Here is a 19,223-nt window from a genome sequence, read left to right on the forward strand (position 1 = left end):
CTGAAATACTGTGAAGGGGAGGGAAAAAAAATCAGATTTTCCTGACAACCAGACTCAATAACGGGACGCGAGGGTGACGGCAACGACGGACAAATGACTGAAACTATTTTGCAACGTGAAATTTCTGTTTCTTTGTATTTCATGTTAGGGTAAGAGTTAAAGTGTGAACACCTCTTTCTAGGAAGTTTGTGTACGTGTGTTAACACACAGATTGCCGAATTTCGTCTTTTTACATGGCTTGTTTGGGGGCTGAAGAAATGGCTCAGCCTTCAAAAGCACTTACTGCTCTGGCAGAGGAACTCAGTTGGTGTCCCAGCACCCATCTAGAGGCTCACAACTGCCTGTAAGTCCGCTCCAGAGAGATCCTATACCCTCTTCTGTCCTCTGTGGGCACCCGTACTCATATGTACATACCTTCCCCCACCCCACCACACAGGCATAATTTTTTAAAAAATCTTTCAAAGCCGAGCATAGTGGTGCATGCCTTTTACCCCAACACTGGGGAGGCAGAGGCAGGTGTATCTTTGTGAGTTTGAGACCAACCTGGTCTATCCAGTGAGTTCCAGGATAGCCAGAGGTACACAGTGAGACCCAGTCTCAAAAACAACAGGAAAAAATTAACTTTTAAGATACTTATTTTGATTTAGTTTCAAATGAGTTGTGGAAGTTTGCCAGAGATCATTGCCCTTGCCGTCACGCCCAGGAAATATTGGGAAAATTTGTATCTTACGTATTTTCATAAAGTCACCAGAGTTGTTATCTGTAAAGCAGGCTAAGGGGTGAAAATCTAGTTCTCAGTCACTTTTTCTCCGAAGGGGAGGCCAGTGGGCAGGCCCCCTCCGGCCTGGTGAGGCTGGTAGACAGGGAAGCCAGCCTTCAACAAGCAAAACAAAAGCCAACCAAAACGACAACCCAGCATGGGGCAGGAGAACCTGCCAAAGAAAACCATTTGTGGTAGTACATGTGGGTCGAGAGGGGCAGCTCCGCCAGTCTGGAGTACTCTCTAGTGCAGGGGCAGTTCTCCACTAGGTAGAGCCAAGAGGGCTTTGAGGAAGGGGCAGGCCCCGCTAAGACGGATCTTGGTCTCAGTCTTTCTGTGTTGCTAGCTCCCTTGGTGGCGCAGGCACACCCACACCCACACACTCCACCCCCAACCTCCCCCCCGACATACACCCCCCCCCCCCCCCACACACACACACAGCATGCAGCGTGTTTTTTGAGCTCTGGCTTTCCTGGAACTCTCTTTGTAAACCAGGCTGCCCTCGAAGTCACAGAGCTCCAGGTCCCTCCCTGCCTCCCGATTGCTGGGACGCGCCACCACAAAGGCTGTTCTTTACCCTGTAACTGTTTTTACCTTTCAGCCTTCATCTACTCTTACCCTCCAGGGATCTGTTTGGCTCCAACCCTAACCCACCCCTTTCTCGCTGGCCTTCCTCACATATTCAATACTGCATCCTGACCGAGACACTCTGTAATACTCCTTGGCACCCCTGGTCTCCAGCGCGAGTTGAGGCTTTATTGCCTCTTTTTGGCTTCTGAGGCTCTCTCTGGCCCCGCTTCTGGGCTGTCCTCTAAATTCACCCTCTATCGGTGGGTCTGCAACCGGCACCTGAAGGTCCTTGTCATCCTGCCCCACCCCTTCACAGCCCTACTGTACGTCAGAGTCCACATGGATATGACCTTGCCTGCGTCCATACTCAAGGTACTGACTGTACCTGTGCCTCTGCAGCTTGGCCCTGGGGCAGGCTGTCTCAGACTAGTGTGGAAGTCACCTTCTCCAGGAAACCCTTCCAAAGGGCTCCACTCCTTCACAAAACCCTTTAAGCTATTACAGCCCCACGCCTTTACACCTGGAGGTTCTACCACCAGATTCCGAGCTTAGCCTTTCGCGTCCTTTTTGGGGAGAAAGGCTAGGTCACTAGGATTTGTAGTTGGTCCCTAGCACAGCAGGCTGGGCTCCCAACCCTTGAAGCTCCCCTCTCAGTGACTATAACCCAGAGTAGGTAAACTTAAGGTGAGCGATCACTGCCTACTGATTACGGGGTGCCCCGCCCTCTCAGCTGTGGCCCCGCCTCTTCCCCCTTCCTTCTGAAGGAAGCTCTGTGGTTGCCATGGGAGCGACTCGGGTTGCTGGCCTGGTAGTGGTCCCAGCCCGGTGAGGACCCAGCAGGAGCAGTCTGTAGAGAAAGCCTAGCCACAACCTTCCTCTTCAGCGATCGGACCTGCGGGGCGAGCTGGGTAAGGGGTACCTGGCCCTGCAGCTGCAGGCCAACCGAAGGACGGCGGATCCCATCTGCAGAAGCCCCAGGTAGGGGCAGAACTCTGGGACGCCCTTGAGCACCACCGGTTCGCCTGGCTTTGTGAGGAGAGGTGTGGCAGGATAGTGCCTGTGGCTTTGCTCCTGGGGTCTGGGGAAGGTGCGCTGGGGGCTCTTCTGCGTCCACGAGTTTGTGCCCCAGGAAACCATCCCAGACAAGCAGGAAGCTCCTGAGACTTCGGAGTTCCCACTTGTAGACCATCCACATTTTCTTTTCTTTTAACCTCTTCATCTATTTTGGTTTCATTTTTAAGTTAGTATATAGAAGGTGAAGGATTGCGACATTTTTATTCATACATATACTTCCACATGCACTTTGAGTATGTCTGCGTCCATGAATTTGACAAATTAAGCATAAAGTTAGAGGTGTACTCAGGCTGAACGCCTGACTGCTCTTGTCCTGCTCCCTGGAGGGGAAAATAATGCAGTTTGCTTTCCATGGGCACGGTCGCTGGGCCTCTGAAGAAAGTACAGTTTAGAGATTCAATTTCTGTCTGCTCCCTGGCGCTTGTAGGAGCAGACACCATCTCAAGAACTTAGTAGCCTGAGGCAGGAAAGTGGTGTCGGTTTAGAAACCACCAGAGTGTTTGTGTTTCCGGGATGCTAATACTGCACTTAGTAATGGTGTTCCATATACATCTCAGAGATGCTGCATTCTGACCCGGTTTCCCCTGGGCAATTCAGAGAATCTCCATGTCCTGAGAAGTGTCCTTCATAGGTCTCTGTTTACCTTCACTTAATTCGGCACTTTTCAAAAGCAGTTGACAAATTAAACTCATTTCTAAGATTCTTTGATCATCTTGGAAAATATTGTGCCACATTATTTAAATAGCCAAAAGTTTCCTAAAAGGGGTGATGGAATCTAGTATGCATGTACATCCATCCACATGAGGCATCTTCCTGATGTATTTTTTAGAGAGTAATGTTTGAAAGAACTACTCACCGTATAACATTAATTTGAAAGGTATAAAACTAGACCAAAGATTCCAATTCCGTCTAAACACACACACACACACACACACACACACACACCACAAATAAATAATAAGGTTCAAATACATCTTTAAAAAATATAAGAAGCCAGGTGGTGGTGGCACACACGCCTTTAATCCCAGCACTCGGGAGGCAGAGCCAGGCAGATCTCTGTGAGTTGGAGGCCAGCCTGGGCTACCAAGTGAGTTCCTGGAAGGCGCAAAGCTACACAGGGAAACCCTGTCTCGAAAAACCAAATATATATATGAAAAATTAATTTCCTTTTAATTTAATTATACCGGATCTTAAATCTTGTTCTGCAGCTGTGGGTGGCACACTCTGATAGTGCAGATGCCGCTCCACAGCAATGGACGTATCTGAGATGTGGAAATTATAGAAGGCAGCTTCTAAGAATGCAGCCTAGTTAAAGTGTGAGATCATTGCAACCCAAAGGGACACCTGGGAAGACTTTAGACTCAGCTTGAGTTTGAACTTCCTTAGATGCTTGAGTTTGCCCAGAGTAATTTCTCTGGACACTTCTCCCTCAGCTACCCAATTCATGGTAGAGGTTAGTCGCCCCCTTTCAGCTAGCGTGCTGACTGGAACCCCAGTCTGCCCACCTTCTCTGGTGCATTTATAACCTGGTTGACCCCCCTGCTCCCCCTCCCAACTTTTTTCTCTTTCTTCCTCACCCTCACTACACACACACACACACACACACACACACACACACACACACACACACTCCTTTGAAAGAAATTTAGTTGTTGAAACTTTGGGCATAATTTATATGTGATGAGAATGCATTTATGTTTCCAAAGCTCCAGCATCTATGGACGCCCTCCAGGAACAGTACAGTCAGCTTTGTTCAGAAAATGTACGGAAAACTAATCCTTATATACTGCACATACTCCAAAAAGTGGATGAAGAAATTAAAAAGGGGTAAGGAAGATAAATATTCAACTGTATCAAAAGTACCCACTGATCCTCATTTCTGTGAAATCCTAGATCATCCAGTGGTTTTATCCTGTTTGAAGATGGTTTGGTAAAGTAGACATAGCTTTCGAGTCAGGGAACTAGGTAGAGGTGGGACACTGGGGTCGTAGGTCCACTGTCTGACCCCGGGGAGAGTGCTGGTCCAGGAGCCCTCAAGCCAGGGCGCCTGTAGTTACCTCAGTCCCCATGAGCTGGGTGAATTCAGGCGCATCCTTTGTCCTGGTGGTTGTTGTTTCTTCTTCTTTTGTCAATTTGACACAAGTTAGATTTACCTGGAGAGAGACACAACAACTGAGAAAATGCGTCCACTAGATCACCTGTCTGAAGGCCACTGGGGACATTTTCTTGATTAACAATGAACGCAGATGGGTTCAGCTTTCTGTGGGCAGTGCCAACCCTGGGCATGTGGTCCTGACTGAGCAAGCCAGGAAGCAGAGTTCCTCTATGACTTCTGCTTCAGTTCCTGCCTCCCTAAGTTCTTGCCCTGACTTCCCTCAGTATTGGAGTATGACCCAAGAGTTGAACAATGAAATCAACCCTTTCCTCCCCAATTTGATTCTGTCATGGTGTTTATCACAGCAGAAACCTGAAGCATTCTCAAAGCGCTCAGTCTAAAGTGGGTTGGATGGTTAGCTTTGTCAACCTGACACTGAGAATCACTTGAGAACAATGAGGAATTTCCTACATTTGCTTATCTGATGCCCATGTCTATAAATGATTGTCTTAAGTTAATTATCATGAACTGATGCAGCCCACTGTGGGCAGCGTCATTCCTGACACAGGGGTGCTGAACTGGATAAGACTGGAGAAATCCAGCTGAATACATGAAGCAACTGAGAATGCATGCTACACAGAGAAACTCTGTCTAAAAAAATAAAACTAACTAACTAATAAATAAATAAATAGATAGATAGATAAATAAATAAATAAATAGAAAGAAAGAAAGGAAGGAAGGAAAGAAGGAAGGAAGGAAGGAAGGAAGGAAGAAAGAAAGAAAGAAAGAAAGAAAGAAAGAAAGAAAGAAAGAAAGAAAGAAAGAAAGAAAGGTGTGCACCAACAGAGACTGACTCTTAAATTACTTTTTTGTGGGGATGTTTTATTACAACAGAAATAAAAGTAAGACAGTGGGGTGCATGAGAGAAATCAAGTGATGGGGAAATTAGCTATGTTAAGCTGGTTTGCAAGATCACATTCGAAGGGTTTCAAACTTTGTGTCAACATTGTCCTCCTCCTCACTTTCTTTTTCTTTTTATTTTTGCCAGACCAGAAGGAGGAATCACATTAAACGTTGCTGGTAACAATCACTTAGTCCCAGTACAAAAAGTAACAGGTGAAGATTTTTGGCTTCTTACCAAAGTTTTAAAGAACCATTCACGTATCCATGGTACGTTTGCTTAAGAATAGACACTGCCTGCTTTTCACTTTCCTGTTTTTTAGCATTCTTTGTCAGGACTATCGGTTTCTGTTCACCTGTGTGTTTCAGGTCTGGATGTGAGGTATAACAGCATAAGTGATGTTGGTGCCTACTACGCTTCGAAACTGCTTCAGGTATTGCACTGATACCAGCTGTCCGTATCCATTGTTCTGCTGAGATGAAACCATGTAGGTGAATGGTATACAGGCAAACACCACATATGGAAAACACAAGGATCTCAAGTCTCAGCTCTAGGTGTAGCTCTTGAAATATATGGAAATCCACTTGGATTTGGTCTCAGGAGAGCTGGGTTGTCTTTTGCAAACCATGGTTAAATGCTCAAAGATGTCCACACATTCAGTTGTTGGTGAAACTGAACTCAGTCTTTTCCTTTAATGACACTGCGATTGCAGTGTTTGAAAGAGAAGAGTGACTTCCTTTTTCTCCTTAAATGGTTATTGCCTTGGTTGGAATTCTGTTAGATTTTATATGGAGATAATTTTAATTGAATAAATTGTGTGCATAGATTAATTCACTTCCTGTAATACAAATGCAATAGCTCTTTTCTCTCCTTATTATAGAAACAGCCAAATATCACTTACTTAAACCTTATGTTTAATGATATTGGACCTGAAGGTGGAGAATTGATTGCTAAAGCACTGCATGTAAGTATTTACATACCTCAAAGTAGTATTTCATTTGTGAATTTTAACTTCTTGTAGTTTGGAAACAACATAACCAAAGTTAATGTGAGCTTATGTCATTTCAATTTTGTGTGGAGGTGTGTGAGTGTGTGTGTGTGTGTGTGTGTGTGTGTGTGTGTGTGTGTGTGTGTAATGTATATGGATGTTTTGCCTGCATATATGTCTATGCACCACATGTATTCCTGGTACCTGCAGAAGCCAGAAGTGGGAGTCGGGTCCTCAGGAACTAGAGTTACATATGGTTGTAAGATGCCATATGGATGCTGGGACTTGAACCCGAGTCCTCTGGAAGAACAGTTCTTTTAACTGATGAGCCATCTCTCCAGTCCCAAAGATTTATTTTTTTATGTGTATGAGCCCCCATGTATGTGTACCACATGTGTACCTGGTGCCTGTAGAGGTCAGAAGAGGGCATTGAATCTCCTGGACCTGCAGTGACAGGTGACTGTTCGCTACCATGTGAGTGCTGGGAACCAAACTCAGGTCTTTTTCTAGACCAGTAATTGCTCTTAACCTTGGAGACATTTCTTCAGCCCCTTAAATATATAGTTTTAGTGTAGTTCAGTTTATGTAAGTGTGGCTCTTACTTGAGAACTTTGAACTCATTAAAAAAAATACTAAACAGCTTTGCTTGGTTATGGTGGTGCACACTTGGAACCTCAGAACTTGGAAGAAGAGGCAGGAGGGTGGCTGAGATCAAGGGTAGTACGGGCTACACAGGTCAGACCTTGTCTCTGAAGGAATGCCACCATTTCTCTTTCTTTGACACCTGCCTGCAGTACAGTCTGACCCAGTCACCTTCCATCCCCATTGCCATGCCCATCGTGGTAGGCTGTTTCCTGATCTGTGAACCAGACACCACCCTTGCCTTCTTCAAGTTGCTTCTTGGTAAGGATTTGGTCACGGCAAGGAGAGATATAAGCAATACAGAAGATCGCTACTGAGGCAGTATTACTGTAATAAACTTCTATAGTCTGTAGGCCTTTCGAACTAGTATGTGGAAAGAATGTAGAAGCATTTGGAACCCTGCGCAGGTGTAAGTGGGGTTTAATGAGCCGTTGTGTTGGGAGTTTGGAAGCCCAGGGTGCTGGTAGAAATATGGACACCGGGATGGCTTTGTCATGGAAGTCTGGTGACCTGAGTTGTTCTACGGAATCCATGGTAGAAGGAGCGAACCAACTCCCAAGAGTTGGCCTCTGCTGCCCACATGTTTGCGCGCGCGTGCACACACACACACACACACACACAATGATGATGATGGTAATAGAAAAATAAGGGGTTGGAAAGATGGCTCAGAAGTTAAGAACACTTGTTCTTGCAGAGGACCCGGACTAGGTTCCCAGCATCCACAACTGTCTATCACTCCAGTTCCAGGGGATCTGACACACTCTTCTGGTCTCTGTGGGCCTCAAGCACACAACTGCTGCACAGACATATACACAGGCAAAAGCATAAAATAAAAATAAATAAAATCTAAGAAAGAAAGAAAAAGAAATGAGGACGGGGAGCCAGGGCTTATGAAGGCAACAGACTCCACCAGGAACTGCCTTAGAGAGCACGTGTGGTGTAGTCTGACCAAGAATCTACTTGTCTTCTATGTCCTAAAATCTCGAGGGAGGCTGAAGTCAAGAGTAATGGCCCAAGTTGTTTGGTGGAGGCAATTTCAAGACAACATACTGTCCAGGCTGTGCGCGGTTACTGCTCAGTCAGGGCTCCTAGTCAGATTTACAGTGAAACACAACAGAAATCCTGGAGAGAGGTACAGTTTGGCTAAAGGGCTGGAGACAGCAGGTGCTGACAGAGCATCTGTGACTGGTAAGGCGAGTGCCATCATAAAGAGAAACCTCACACTTTGCACCATGCAGTAGAAATATTACCTTGAATGCAAGACCGTTGGGTGGAAATCTCCAAGGTGTAACAAGGCAAGTTCATCTGAAAGTACATGTCCTGAAAGAAATATAATCTTCAGTGTACCCTGTTGGAAAATGGGCACCTAAGTTTTCTCTTCAGGTTCAACTATGACGGCATGCAGGGGCTGCTCTAGTCTAAGGAGGCCAGGTTATATCATGAGCTGGCAGCCGAACTCAGGGGGCATCTTCCCTGTAGTGGAGGTTTTGCAGGCATGCAAGATACAAGCATGGGAGGTTTGAAAAGACTTGCACCAAGGCTCCAGAATAACACTGAGGCCATACAAGGTGCAGCAGGGTCAGATCCCTACGTGGAGCTTCTGGTCTGTGCATGAAGACATGAGGGGTGGGGTCTAAGTGGTAACAGTAAGGCGGGGTATTGGAGACACCAGAAATATGGGATGTTTACTAAGGAAACCTGTAGGCAGCAAGAGGAGCCAGCCCTTGAAAGAGGCCGTAATTGCCACAGGGGGCAGAGCTGGAAGGGCAGAGTGACCCAACTCCAGTGGAGACCAGATGCTGGACATGCGGCTTCAGGTTCGATCTCGCTGTAGTCTGACCCTTCCATGTCCTCTCGTATATCTCTGTTGGGATGGGAGAGTACTTGGTGCTGTTGTATACTGGAAGTGTGTAACTTATTTCAACATTTTACAGGGGTTCACAGTTAAGAGTACCTTGAGTCTCAGAGCAGACTTTTGAACTTAGACTATGGAATAAAGTTGGAGCTGCTAAGACTTAGTGGGGATCTTGGAATTGAGCTTGGTGCATGATGCTTACAAGATGGCCATGTGCCTCTGAGGACCAGTGGTGGGTGTAGTTTATAAGTGATTATGTTTGGGTATCAAGTTGATAAAGAGTAGATTTATGTTTAAATTTATGTTCATTGTCGACCTGACTGGACTTAGGATCACACAGTAGACACTGTCAAAACAGACATTTGCAGAGGTTTAACTGAGGAAAGCAAATTGGTCATCAATGTGGGTTATGGGATTTAGAGTGAATAAAACATGGGAAAGGAGAAAGCCTGATGAGCCCCAGTACTCATCTCTCTTTGCTTCCTGACTGTGGTTGCAATGTGACCAGCCACATCACTCTCTTTCTATGATAAACTCTACCTTCAAACTGAACGGCAAGCCCACACAAGTCTTTTCTTCCTTAAAAACATTAACAAAATTGGTTGCAATGTAATTTGCATATACAAAACATATTTTCTCAATGTTTTCAGTTCAAGGGAAAATTTTAAAGTGTGTTTAGAGAGGCTGGGAATGGTGGCACATGCCTTTAATCCCAGATCTTGGGAGGCAGAGGCAGGGCGATTTCTGTAACTTTGAGGCTGGTATGTTTTACATACATAGCTCCAGGCCAGACAGGGTTACATAGTGAGACCCTGTGTATAAATAAATTTCTTTACAGAGTTGCATAATCACCACTACCACCACCACCACCACCACCACCACCACCACCATTTTACAATTTTTTTATGTGTGTGTATACATATGTGTTCACTTGGGGAGGGGTTTGCATGCATATGTGGGTGCATGTGCCTGCATGCTTGCATGTGGAAGCCAGAGCAGGAAGTCCAGTGTCTTCCTTTATCACCTCGACATTATTGCCATAAGACAGTCTCTTGTAAGTGGGAAGCCTGCCATTTAGATTAGGCTGGCTAGGCAGTGAATGTTCAGGTGTCTCTGCACCCCAGTGCTGGACTTACAGGCATTGCGGCCATGCTTGGCTTTTTATCTGGGTACTGGGGATTTGAACTCACATGCTCATGTTTGCAGAACAGTGCTTCTCTCTACCAAGCTGTCTCCCAGCCCCTGTTTTTAGGATATTCTTATAACCTCCAAAGAAAACCCTTCCGCCTGTTAGTGAAGCCTTGCTTCTACTCCTCAGCCACTAACCATTTATACTTATTCTGGTTACTTCATATAAATAGAATCATATAATAGATGGCTTAATATTGTCAAGGTTCATCAATGTTGTAGCACAGTTTGAACTTTTTTATTTGTGTGTGTGTTTTGTCTGCATGCATGTCTGTGTACCATATGCTTGCCTGGTACACTAGGAGGCCACAAGAGGGTGTCAGGGTCCCTGGAATTGGAGTTATGGATTGTTGTGAACTGCTATTTGGGTAATCAAACTTAGATCCTCTGGAAGAGCAGCCAGTGTCTTAACTGCGGAATCATCTCTTCAGTCCCATATCAAATTTTTTATTGTCCAGTAACATTCCATTCTGTGGGTATATCACATTGTGTTCATCCGTTGATGGACATTTGGGTTTTTACTTTTGGCTGTTATGAATAATGCTATTTTGCACCTTCATGTTCATACGCAAATATTTTTGATTGGTGGAGGGTATATGTAGTAGTACTTTCTTGTTGAGACTGCCAGCCAGCAAATAATGACACTGAGACTTATTATTAGTTATGAAAGCTTGACCTTAGCTTAGGCTTTTTCTCAACTAGCTTAAACTAACCCATATTTTTTAATCTATATTCTGCCACATGACTCGGTTACCTCTTCCAACTTGCTCCTAGTCTGCTGGCAAAATCCCACCTTTCTTCTTCCCAGAGTTCTCTCTCTGCCTGGAAGTCCCACCTATGCTCTCCTGCCTAGCTATTGGCTGTTCAACTTTTTATTACACCAATCACAGCAACACACCTTCACATAATGTGCAAATAACTTGTAGCAGGTATATACCTAGGAGTGAAATTGCTGGGCCATGTTATAGCTTTGTAAAACATTTTGAGGAACTGCCAAATTGTTTTCCAAAGTAGCTGCAGCTTTTAACATTCTGTCGACAACGTGAGTGTTCTAGGTCCTGCCATCCTCAGCACAATTGTTCTTGTCATCTCAGTAAGTGTGTGTGAGGAGGCCCCAATGAATAATGGACTTCACATTTTCCCATGGTTTTTGTGTGTTCTTCCTTTGGAGGAACATTTGTTCAAATCATTTGCCCTTTTTTAAAGTCTAGATTTTGTCTGTTTTGAGATGATATCTCACCATTTTGCTCAGGTTAATCTTGAACCTCTGCTCAAGGGCTTCTTTGGCTTCAGTTTTCTGAGCACATGGGGCTAGGGTGGTGCATCTTGTAGCTGTCTGGTGGTCTTTTGGAGTTGTAAGTGTTCTTCATATATCCAGATATAAGACCCTATCAGATTTATGATGTGAAAATATTTTCTCTCACTTTCTTTCTTTATTTATTATGTATACAGTGTTCTGCCTACATGTATGCCTGTAGGCCTGAAGAGAGCACCAGATCTCATTATAGATGGCTGTGATCCACCATGTGGTTGCTGGGAATTGAACTCAGGACCTTTGGAAGAGCAGTCAGTGCTCTTAACCGCTGAGCCATCTCTCCAGCCCCTTCTCTCATTTTCTTGCTGTTCTTTGAAACAAAACGTTTTGATTTTGACAAAACTCACATTTATCTAGTTGATAGGATCCTTATGCCTGTAGTGGTCCATCTAAGGCAGCTTTGCCTAATCCAAAGTTGCAAAGTTTACATTTCTATTTGATTCTAATAATTTTCTTTTATTCACCTACTATGACTTAATTTTTGTATATAGTGAGAAGTAGGAGTCTAACTTCATTCTTTTATATGTGGATATTTGGTTATCACAAGGACATACATGAAAAAACTATTCCTTCTCCCATTCATTTGTCTTGGTACCTTTTTCAAAACATCAGTTGGGAAAGAGACCAAGGAGAAGTATGTATATGAGGTTTGGAGGGAGGAAAGGCAAGGGGGAATCAATATAACATAATCTCAACAAATAAAAACTAATTTTTAAAAACTTGGTTGAACAAAAATGTAAGGCTTGTTTCTGTGGTACTTTCAAGCTCTATGAATCTGTGTCTTCATGCTAATTCCATGCTGTCTTGATTCTTTTTTTTTTTTTTTTTTTTTTGGTTTTTCGAGACAGGGTTTCTCTGTGTAGCTTTGCGCCTCTCCTGGAACTCACTTGGTAGCCCAGGCTGGCCTCGAACTCACAGAGATCCGCCTGGCTCTGCCTCCCGAGTGCTGGGATTAAAGGCGTGCGCCACCACCGCCTGGCTTGATTCTTAATTGTAGTTTTTAAAAATGAAGATATGAGTCATGTATCTGTAATAATTTTTCAAGATTATATTGATTCTTCTGGGTCAATTGCATTTCCAGACAAATTTTAAAAGCACTTTGTCAATTTCAGGAAGAAAAGCAGCTGGGGTTTGGACTGTAATGATTTGAGTCTATAGATAGTTTGGGTAATACTGTTGTTTTAACAATGTCAGCTATTCTAGTCCACAAACGTGGGATGTTCTGACAACTCAGCTCATTTCCTTTGAAATATATAGTGGTTTACATTCTTCAGTGTGCAAATCTTATCCTTGTTTTGTTAACTATATCCCTTATATTTTATGCATTTTGATTCTACTAAAATGGAACAGTTTCATTTTTTAAGGGGGTCTCACTATGTAGCCCTGGATGGCCTAGAACTATGTAGACCAGGCTGGCCTCAAACTCAGAAATCTGACTGTCTCTACCTCCTGAGTACTGGGATTAAAGATGTGTGCTGCCACATTTGGCTTGGAATTATTTTCTTAACATTACGTGGGGTTGTCCATCTCTAGAATATAGAAATAGAATTGATTTTTAGGTAAATCTTGCATTCCGCTCTCCCTGAACTTATCAGTTTGAACAGCTTTTTGGAGGTGGACTACTTAAGACTTTCCATATATGGTATAAGATCATGTTCTGTGTGATGATTTTACCTTTCTTTCCTTACTTGCTTTATAGCCTCTGGATTTAATTTTGGTGGCTCACATGTGCCTAGGAACATATTCATTTTTCCAGATTTTCCAATTTGTTGGAATATGCTTTCAAACTGTTCCTTAAGAATCTTAGATTTCATCTTGTAACAACCTTTACCACCTCTAGCTTTGATAAGAATTCTCTAGGCTCGTCTGGCTGAGGATTTGTTACTCTTCCTTACCCTTTCAAAGAGTCAACTTTTTGTCTAATGGAGTCTGTGGGTTATCCTTTCAGTGTCCATCTCACCACTTTTAGATTTGGTTCATTCTTGCTTTGCATGTGTTTGTACGCCCACGTGTGTGTGTTTGTGTGTGTTGTATACACGTGTGTCCATGTGTACGGAGGCCGGAGGCTGATGCTATGTCATCCTCTATTACTCACCACCTTATTTTTTGAGACAGGGTCTCTGAGCCTGGAGCTCATTTTAGCTAGACTAGCTAGCCAGTGAGTCCCTGGGAACTGCCTGTCTTGCCCCTACCTTCCCCAGGGTGGGGGTCACTGATGCACCACTGTGCCTGTGTGATTAGGATTGGAACTCAGGTCCTCCTGCCTATACGGTGAGCATTTTATCCATTAAACATCTCCCCAGCCCCTTTGTTCTTATTTTTCTAAGATCTTCTGGTGCATAATTATCTAGTTGAGTCCTCTGATTAAAAATAACAACATCAATCGCTCATTAAGAAAGTGTGCCACACACGTGCCCAGAGGCCAATCTGGTTGGGGGCATTTTCTCAGTTGAGGTTCTCTCTTCCCAAATGACTCTAACTTGTGATAAATGGACACAAAACCAGCAAGCACAGAATCCAACTTAGGTTGTTAGACTTGGCAGCAAGTCCCTTTACACACTGAGACATCTTATTGGCTCCTCTGACTTTTTTTAAGCTAGTACTCATGGCTACACTTTAAGAACAGCCTTTGTTATATCCTAAGGTCCTGAGAGGTTGGTTTTTCACTGGATTCTAGGAATTCTAAATACTTGAGTTCTTTAGTGACCCATTATCATTCATGAGTGTACCCTTCATCTCCATGCATTTGTACTTCATTGTACTTTATCTTGCCATGAATTCTAGTTTTATTCTACTATGTTCTGATAGGATACAAGACATTATTTCAATTAAAAAAATAGAAAATTACTTTGTGACTAAAATTTCTTTGCCCCATGAAGTCCTACAGGCTGTGGAGAAGACTGGGTATTCCACAGCTGCTAGAAGTATTATCTTATAGATGTCTATGAAGCCCATTTTTTTTTTTTTTTTTTTGAGACAGGGTCTCGTGTAACCCAACCTGGTCTCAAACTCACTGTATAGCCAAGGATGACATTGAATGCCTGATTCTCCTGCCTCTACCCCCAGAGTGCACGCACTGGCATGCCTGGCTTGTTAAATCCATGTTGAGCTATGGCAGTTTAATTCCAGTCTCTTTGTTGATCTTTTTCTCTGACATATATTTGATGAGAGTAGGATATTGAAACTATAGACTATCATTGTATCCACTTTATGTCCAGTAGTGTTTGTTACACATACACTTACAATCACTGTATCTTCTTGGTGGAGTGTTCCTTTTATGATTCCATGGTGGTCTTCTGTCTTCTAAGACTGGCTTGCGGGCCACTGTTTCTGATGTTACTTTCAGCGTGCACTTGTTTCTTAGACCACGTTCAGTCCTGTGCCTTTGCTAATGAGGTGAGCTGTTTTCAGACAACAGTTGGCTTTTTGCTTTTACGATTTATTTGTTTTTGTTTTATTTTGCCTGCATTTGCTGCTCTTGCAGAGGACCTGGGTTCTGTTCCCAGGATCCACATAGCAGTTCATAACTGGTTTTAACTCTAGTTCCAGGGGATCCAATACCATCTATTGGTCTCCATGGGCACCAGGCATATACACAGTGTATGTACATGCGGCAAACACCCATACACATAAAATAAAATTCGGAGTTGTGGATGTATCTCAATGACAGAACATTTGCCTAACATAGTGATTCTCAACCTTCCTAATGCTGCAACTCCTTAATATAGTTCCTCATGATGTAGTGACCCCCAACCATAAAATTATTTTGTTGCTACTTCATCACTGAATTTTGCTACTGTTATGAATTATAAAGTAAATATCAGGTATGCAGAATATCTGACATGTGAACCCTGTGAAAGGGTTGTGACTCACATGTTGAGAACCACCAGCCTGGCACACATGAGGCCCTGATTTCAATCCCACCCCCACCCCCACCCCCCGAAATGGGGAATGATAGCTGGATACAGGGCTGCCTCAAGGGATGGTGGGAAGTGTTTGGGAACTAGCTACAGTGTTGGCTACACAACATGGTGAATGAAGTAAATGCCATTGAACATTTTAGAATGGTCAGTTCTTGCCATGTGAATTTCAACTCAGTAATACATTTTTCTTATGAAACAAATTTATAGAATTTCCAATGAAAGAATATTAAAATCTCCTTTATTTCCTGGGTATTTGTTTCTTGGTCATTCTTTTTAAAATATTCAGCTATTATGAGACATTAGAGGTTACTGTAACTGAATGGTCTTGACATGGGTGTGTGGATTCACACAGATCTGTGGAATGAAGACTCAGAGGCATCTTAAGAATGAATCTAGCCTTTCATGGCTGCAGGGAGTCCAGCATTGAGGGACTGAAGCATTTTCCCTTTGCCCAGGGCATTTTTATTTACTCTCTATTAGTTTAGCCAGTTAATTTCCATACCTTCAAAGCAACCTAAAAAGAGCTCCCAGAGACCAAATGCCAAGTACAAATTACTTGATTTATCAGTTATCATGGTCTTCTGGGTTTCCTGAACCAAGTTTTGTTTGCATAGGCCTTTGATCCTTGGGGGACTCCCTGATCCTTGACTCTCAGACAAAAGGCAATAAGAGAAACAAAGGTAAGAGAGACAAAGGTGTGGTTCAGCAAAGGAAGGATTACAGCTAGGCCCTACTCTCTGGAACCAGGCCAGGAGCTCAGCAGGAATGCACTACAAACTCCCCTTTTCCTTAAAAAAACAAAAAACAAAAACAATTATCTCGAAGGTTAAGTAAATATAGCCTTCTTCCTATCTATTTGTCTCACAATCTTATGTAATAGACCAAAACACATTTTAAAGCCAATAAAGTTACTATTGCTAGAACAAGGGCAACACCTGCTAGAATAAGAAATCTATTAAAGTGATTAGTAGGATTGAATGAGGCTGTAGTATCCGCTAGATTTTCCATAATGTCCATTCCTTTCGTATCAGGTAACTTTTTTTCAAAAGTTTCTTTGATTTCTTTCTGTAAATCAAAAACCATTTGAGAAGAATTAGGGTGACCCAACAAATGCATCCTAACCTTTTCCCAATCACATTTGCTTTCATTAAATCTTAAGGGTATGATACAATAACAAGAAACATTCCAATCACATTTTAATTTTACCTGTTCCTTCAAAATCTCTAACTGATCCCCTAACAACACAACAGCTTGCCTTAATTCAGCTAATTTATTTACTATTTCATTATCAATCTTATTTTGTTCAGTCCAAAGTTCTTCTGAATGTCTGTGTCAATCTCTAATGAATTCAGTGGTTTGGATTTCTTTATGAAGCGCTACTCCAGAGGCTGCTGCCGTAGCTGTCAATGCAATGATTCCCATAATGACTGCAACAACCAGTCCAACCATACGACGTGTTCTTTTTAATATTCTCTCAATGAGCTTCTGTACCAGGATCATCATGCCATGACCTCGACAACTTCATTAGTACCCAAATTGTTGGCCTTGCTCTAAGAATATATAAACTTTCAAAGGTCAAATTTAAAAACATACTAGAATTAGCACAGGTATGAAGGGCACTGTTCACAAGTGATGCTGTATGTAATTATTTGGGTGCCATTGTACAGGCCTCTTTAATAGCAAGTAAGGTAATGGTACACATGCCATAATGGGATGGCTTTGATTTATTCTAAAAGACAGTGTACTTATTATTATCTTTAATGTTTATTTTTCCTTCCCACACCTTAAGAGGGTGGAAGGCACTTTCCAATTTCTGCAAGTTAGTCTGAATTGAATTGCCAAATTGTAGGAGAGGACTTGCCATCCCAACTCCATGCCACCGAGTAGGTTCATTAATAGAAGCACTGATTTCTACAGTTCCATTTATATTATACTGTTTCCATTTTAACTCCAGGTGAGAATATTTTCTTTGAGAGGAGCCGTAAGAGCTCCAATCAATGATGTCTCCATTGGAGATACTGATTAGCACTCGAGGTTTCTCACTCCGACACTGTTGCCGATGTACCCAGTCAGGTTCCTTGTTGGTAACCCTCATCTCACAAAACAGTAGATTTATGGAACTAGTAGTATTAATCTCTTGTCCTTTAAAACAGGATGCATGAAGCATATAAAACTTATTACCATAATCCTGGGTAGTATTGACTATGGATAGCCATACTTGAGAGGTTATATTTAGGCACTGAATTCCATTTCCCATGCAAATAGGAATTCCTTGTACTCCAATGGTGGAACTGTCAGCCACTTTGCCCTTCTCCATGAGCTGAGCGGGACCTCTGTTGTCATAAGGACCAGGTAGCCAAGAAGATTCATTAACCAGTATAGGAATTCTTGTATGTTAATAAAGGACCAGCCTTATTTAATATACTTCCCAGGGGCTCAGAAGATAAAACTACGAGTGGCGAGAATTATTTTTGGGAAATGAATCTAAGTACACTGAGTTCTTTAGTCCATTTGCTTTATTCCTCTGAGATAACATCCTATCTACACAGCTTCAGTTCTGTTCTCATGCCTACCTCCTTTCTTGCCTGATTTCTCTCTATATTTATCCACTGCTCCCTCTAAGTTCTATCTTAATTCTCTCGTCTTAATTCTGCCTCATCTAGGTCCTTCTCATCTTGTTCTTTCCCAGCTAGTACTTCCCCATCTGGCTCTTCCTCATCTTCCATCTCATCCTCAAGTTCTCTCTGGTCAAAATCCTCTTTATTCCTCTCAGTTCTCTGTCCTCAAGCTCTCCCTTCCTTTCTTCCTCTCCTCTCCTTATACCTCTAAGTTCTATCCACCTTCTCTGAAAATAAAACTGCCTTTTTATCCCTTTGACCCTTATCTGTCCAAGCTATCTGCTGTTTTTCTGCCGGGTGGGGGAAAGTGTGCTCGGTCGCTAGGCAACCTGTGTACAGCTAGATGCCTCTGGTGATAGTTAAAGGGAGATATGGAACTAGAGGTAAGATTTGGGAAAAGAGAAAGTTAAGCTTAATTGGCACATCTGCCAGGCCTTCTCAAATGGGTAGTCTGGATGCTTAAGTCTGTTCTTAGACAGTACAGAGGTATCTCTGATAAGTTACTTTCCTCCGTCTGGGGATGGACCTGGCCAGATGATGCTAATGACGATAATTACAGGGAGGCTTGAACTGGGGTTCTGGCTGAGCATAGCTGTCAGCACACAAGGTTATCTAAATATTCCTAGAAGTGGTTAGGTAAGGAGTTAGAGGTCTATAAAGCTAGTAAGGCTGTAAGAAAAGGAGAGTCTGAGCTAAATTGTGCAAAGCTATTACTTAAGGTCCACCTGACCTAGGCGGTGTCTCCTTGTGGAATTTACCTTAAATCAGGAGACTAGCATGTGGTGGTCTGGACTGTTATTTCTGTTAGTCCTTGAATGTGACTAAGGGAGTTATCTGATTCCAGCTGTAAAAGGAGAAGAAATGGATGGGCCTGAGGGAAGGAAGTCTTTCCTGAGGTTGTTCTCCAAATACCTCAAATGTATATGTCCAAATAGTGGTCAGTCCACACTGTTAGCAATTCTTAGGAAAAAATCAATTGGGAAAGCTATGAAGGCACACATGATTTTCATAACAGAAGACAGCTGATAAATAACAAGCCAAATAATACCAAATGCTCCTTGGAATTTGGCTTCCTCTGAAGGAATTCCTTGATCCCTTCAGGTGGTGAGTGGCTTTGCCATCACCAGTTGAGTTCTTATATTCCTGTGACCTGTAGCAAGGAATATACACATCTCCCTAACCTACTGCTGTAGCTAGAGTTTTCCTGCCTGGCCCACGGTCAGGACAAATCTCTCTCACCTGCCAGTCCCACAGCCGCTCAGACCCGACCAAGTAAACACAGAGACTTATATTG

The 19,223-nt window shown here is 43.0% G+C and overlaps 1 protein-coding gene across 1 annotated transcript in view; it reads left to right on the forward strand.

Annotated features, from left to right (window-relative positions):
- The first annotated feature begins 2,109 nt into the window (after positions 1-2,109).
- Positions 2,110-19,223, forward strand: part of Lrrc34 (leucine rich repeat containing 34) — a 34,990-nt gene continuing 17,876 nt past the window's right edge. The window contains exons 1-5 of the mRNA XM_052730441.1: positions 2,110-2,308; positions 4,111-4,231; positions 5,548-5,669; positions 5,769-5,833; positions 6,281-6,364. Coding sequence (XP_052586401.1) covers positions 4,122-4,231; positions 5,548-5,669; positions 5,769-5,833; positions 6,281-6,364 — 381 coding nt within the window. The 5' untranslated portion in view covers positions 2,110-2,308; positions 4,111-4,121. The remainder of the gene's footprint in view (positions 2,309-4,110; positions 4,232-5,547; positions 5,670-5,768; positions 5,834-6,280; positions 6,365-19,223) is intronic.

This window comes from Peromyscus californicus, unplaced genomic scaffold, assembly GCF_007827085.1.
Source record: "Peromyscus californicus insignis strain IS unplaced genomic scaffold, ASM782708v3 Scaffold_9__1_contigs__length_137607984, whole genome shotgun sequence".
NCBI classification, from domain to species: Eukaryota; Metazoa; Chordata; class Mammalia; order Rodentia; family Cricetidae; genus Peromyscus; species Peromyscus californicus.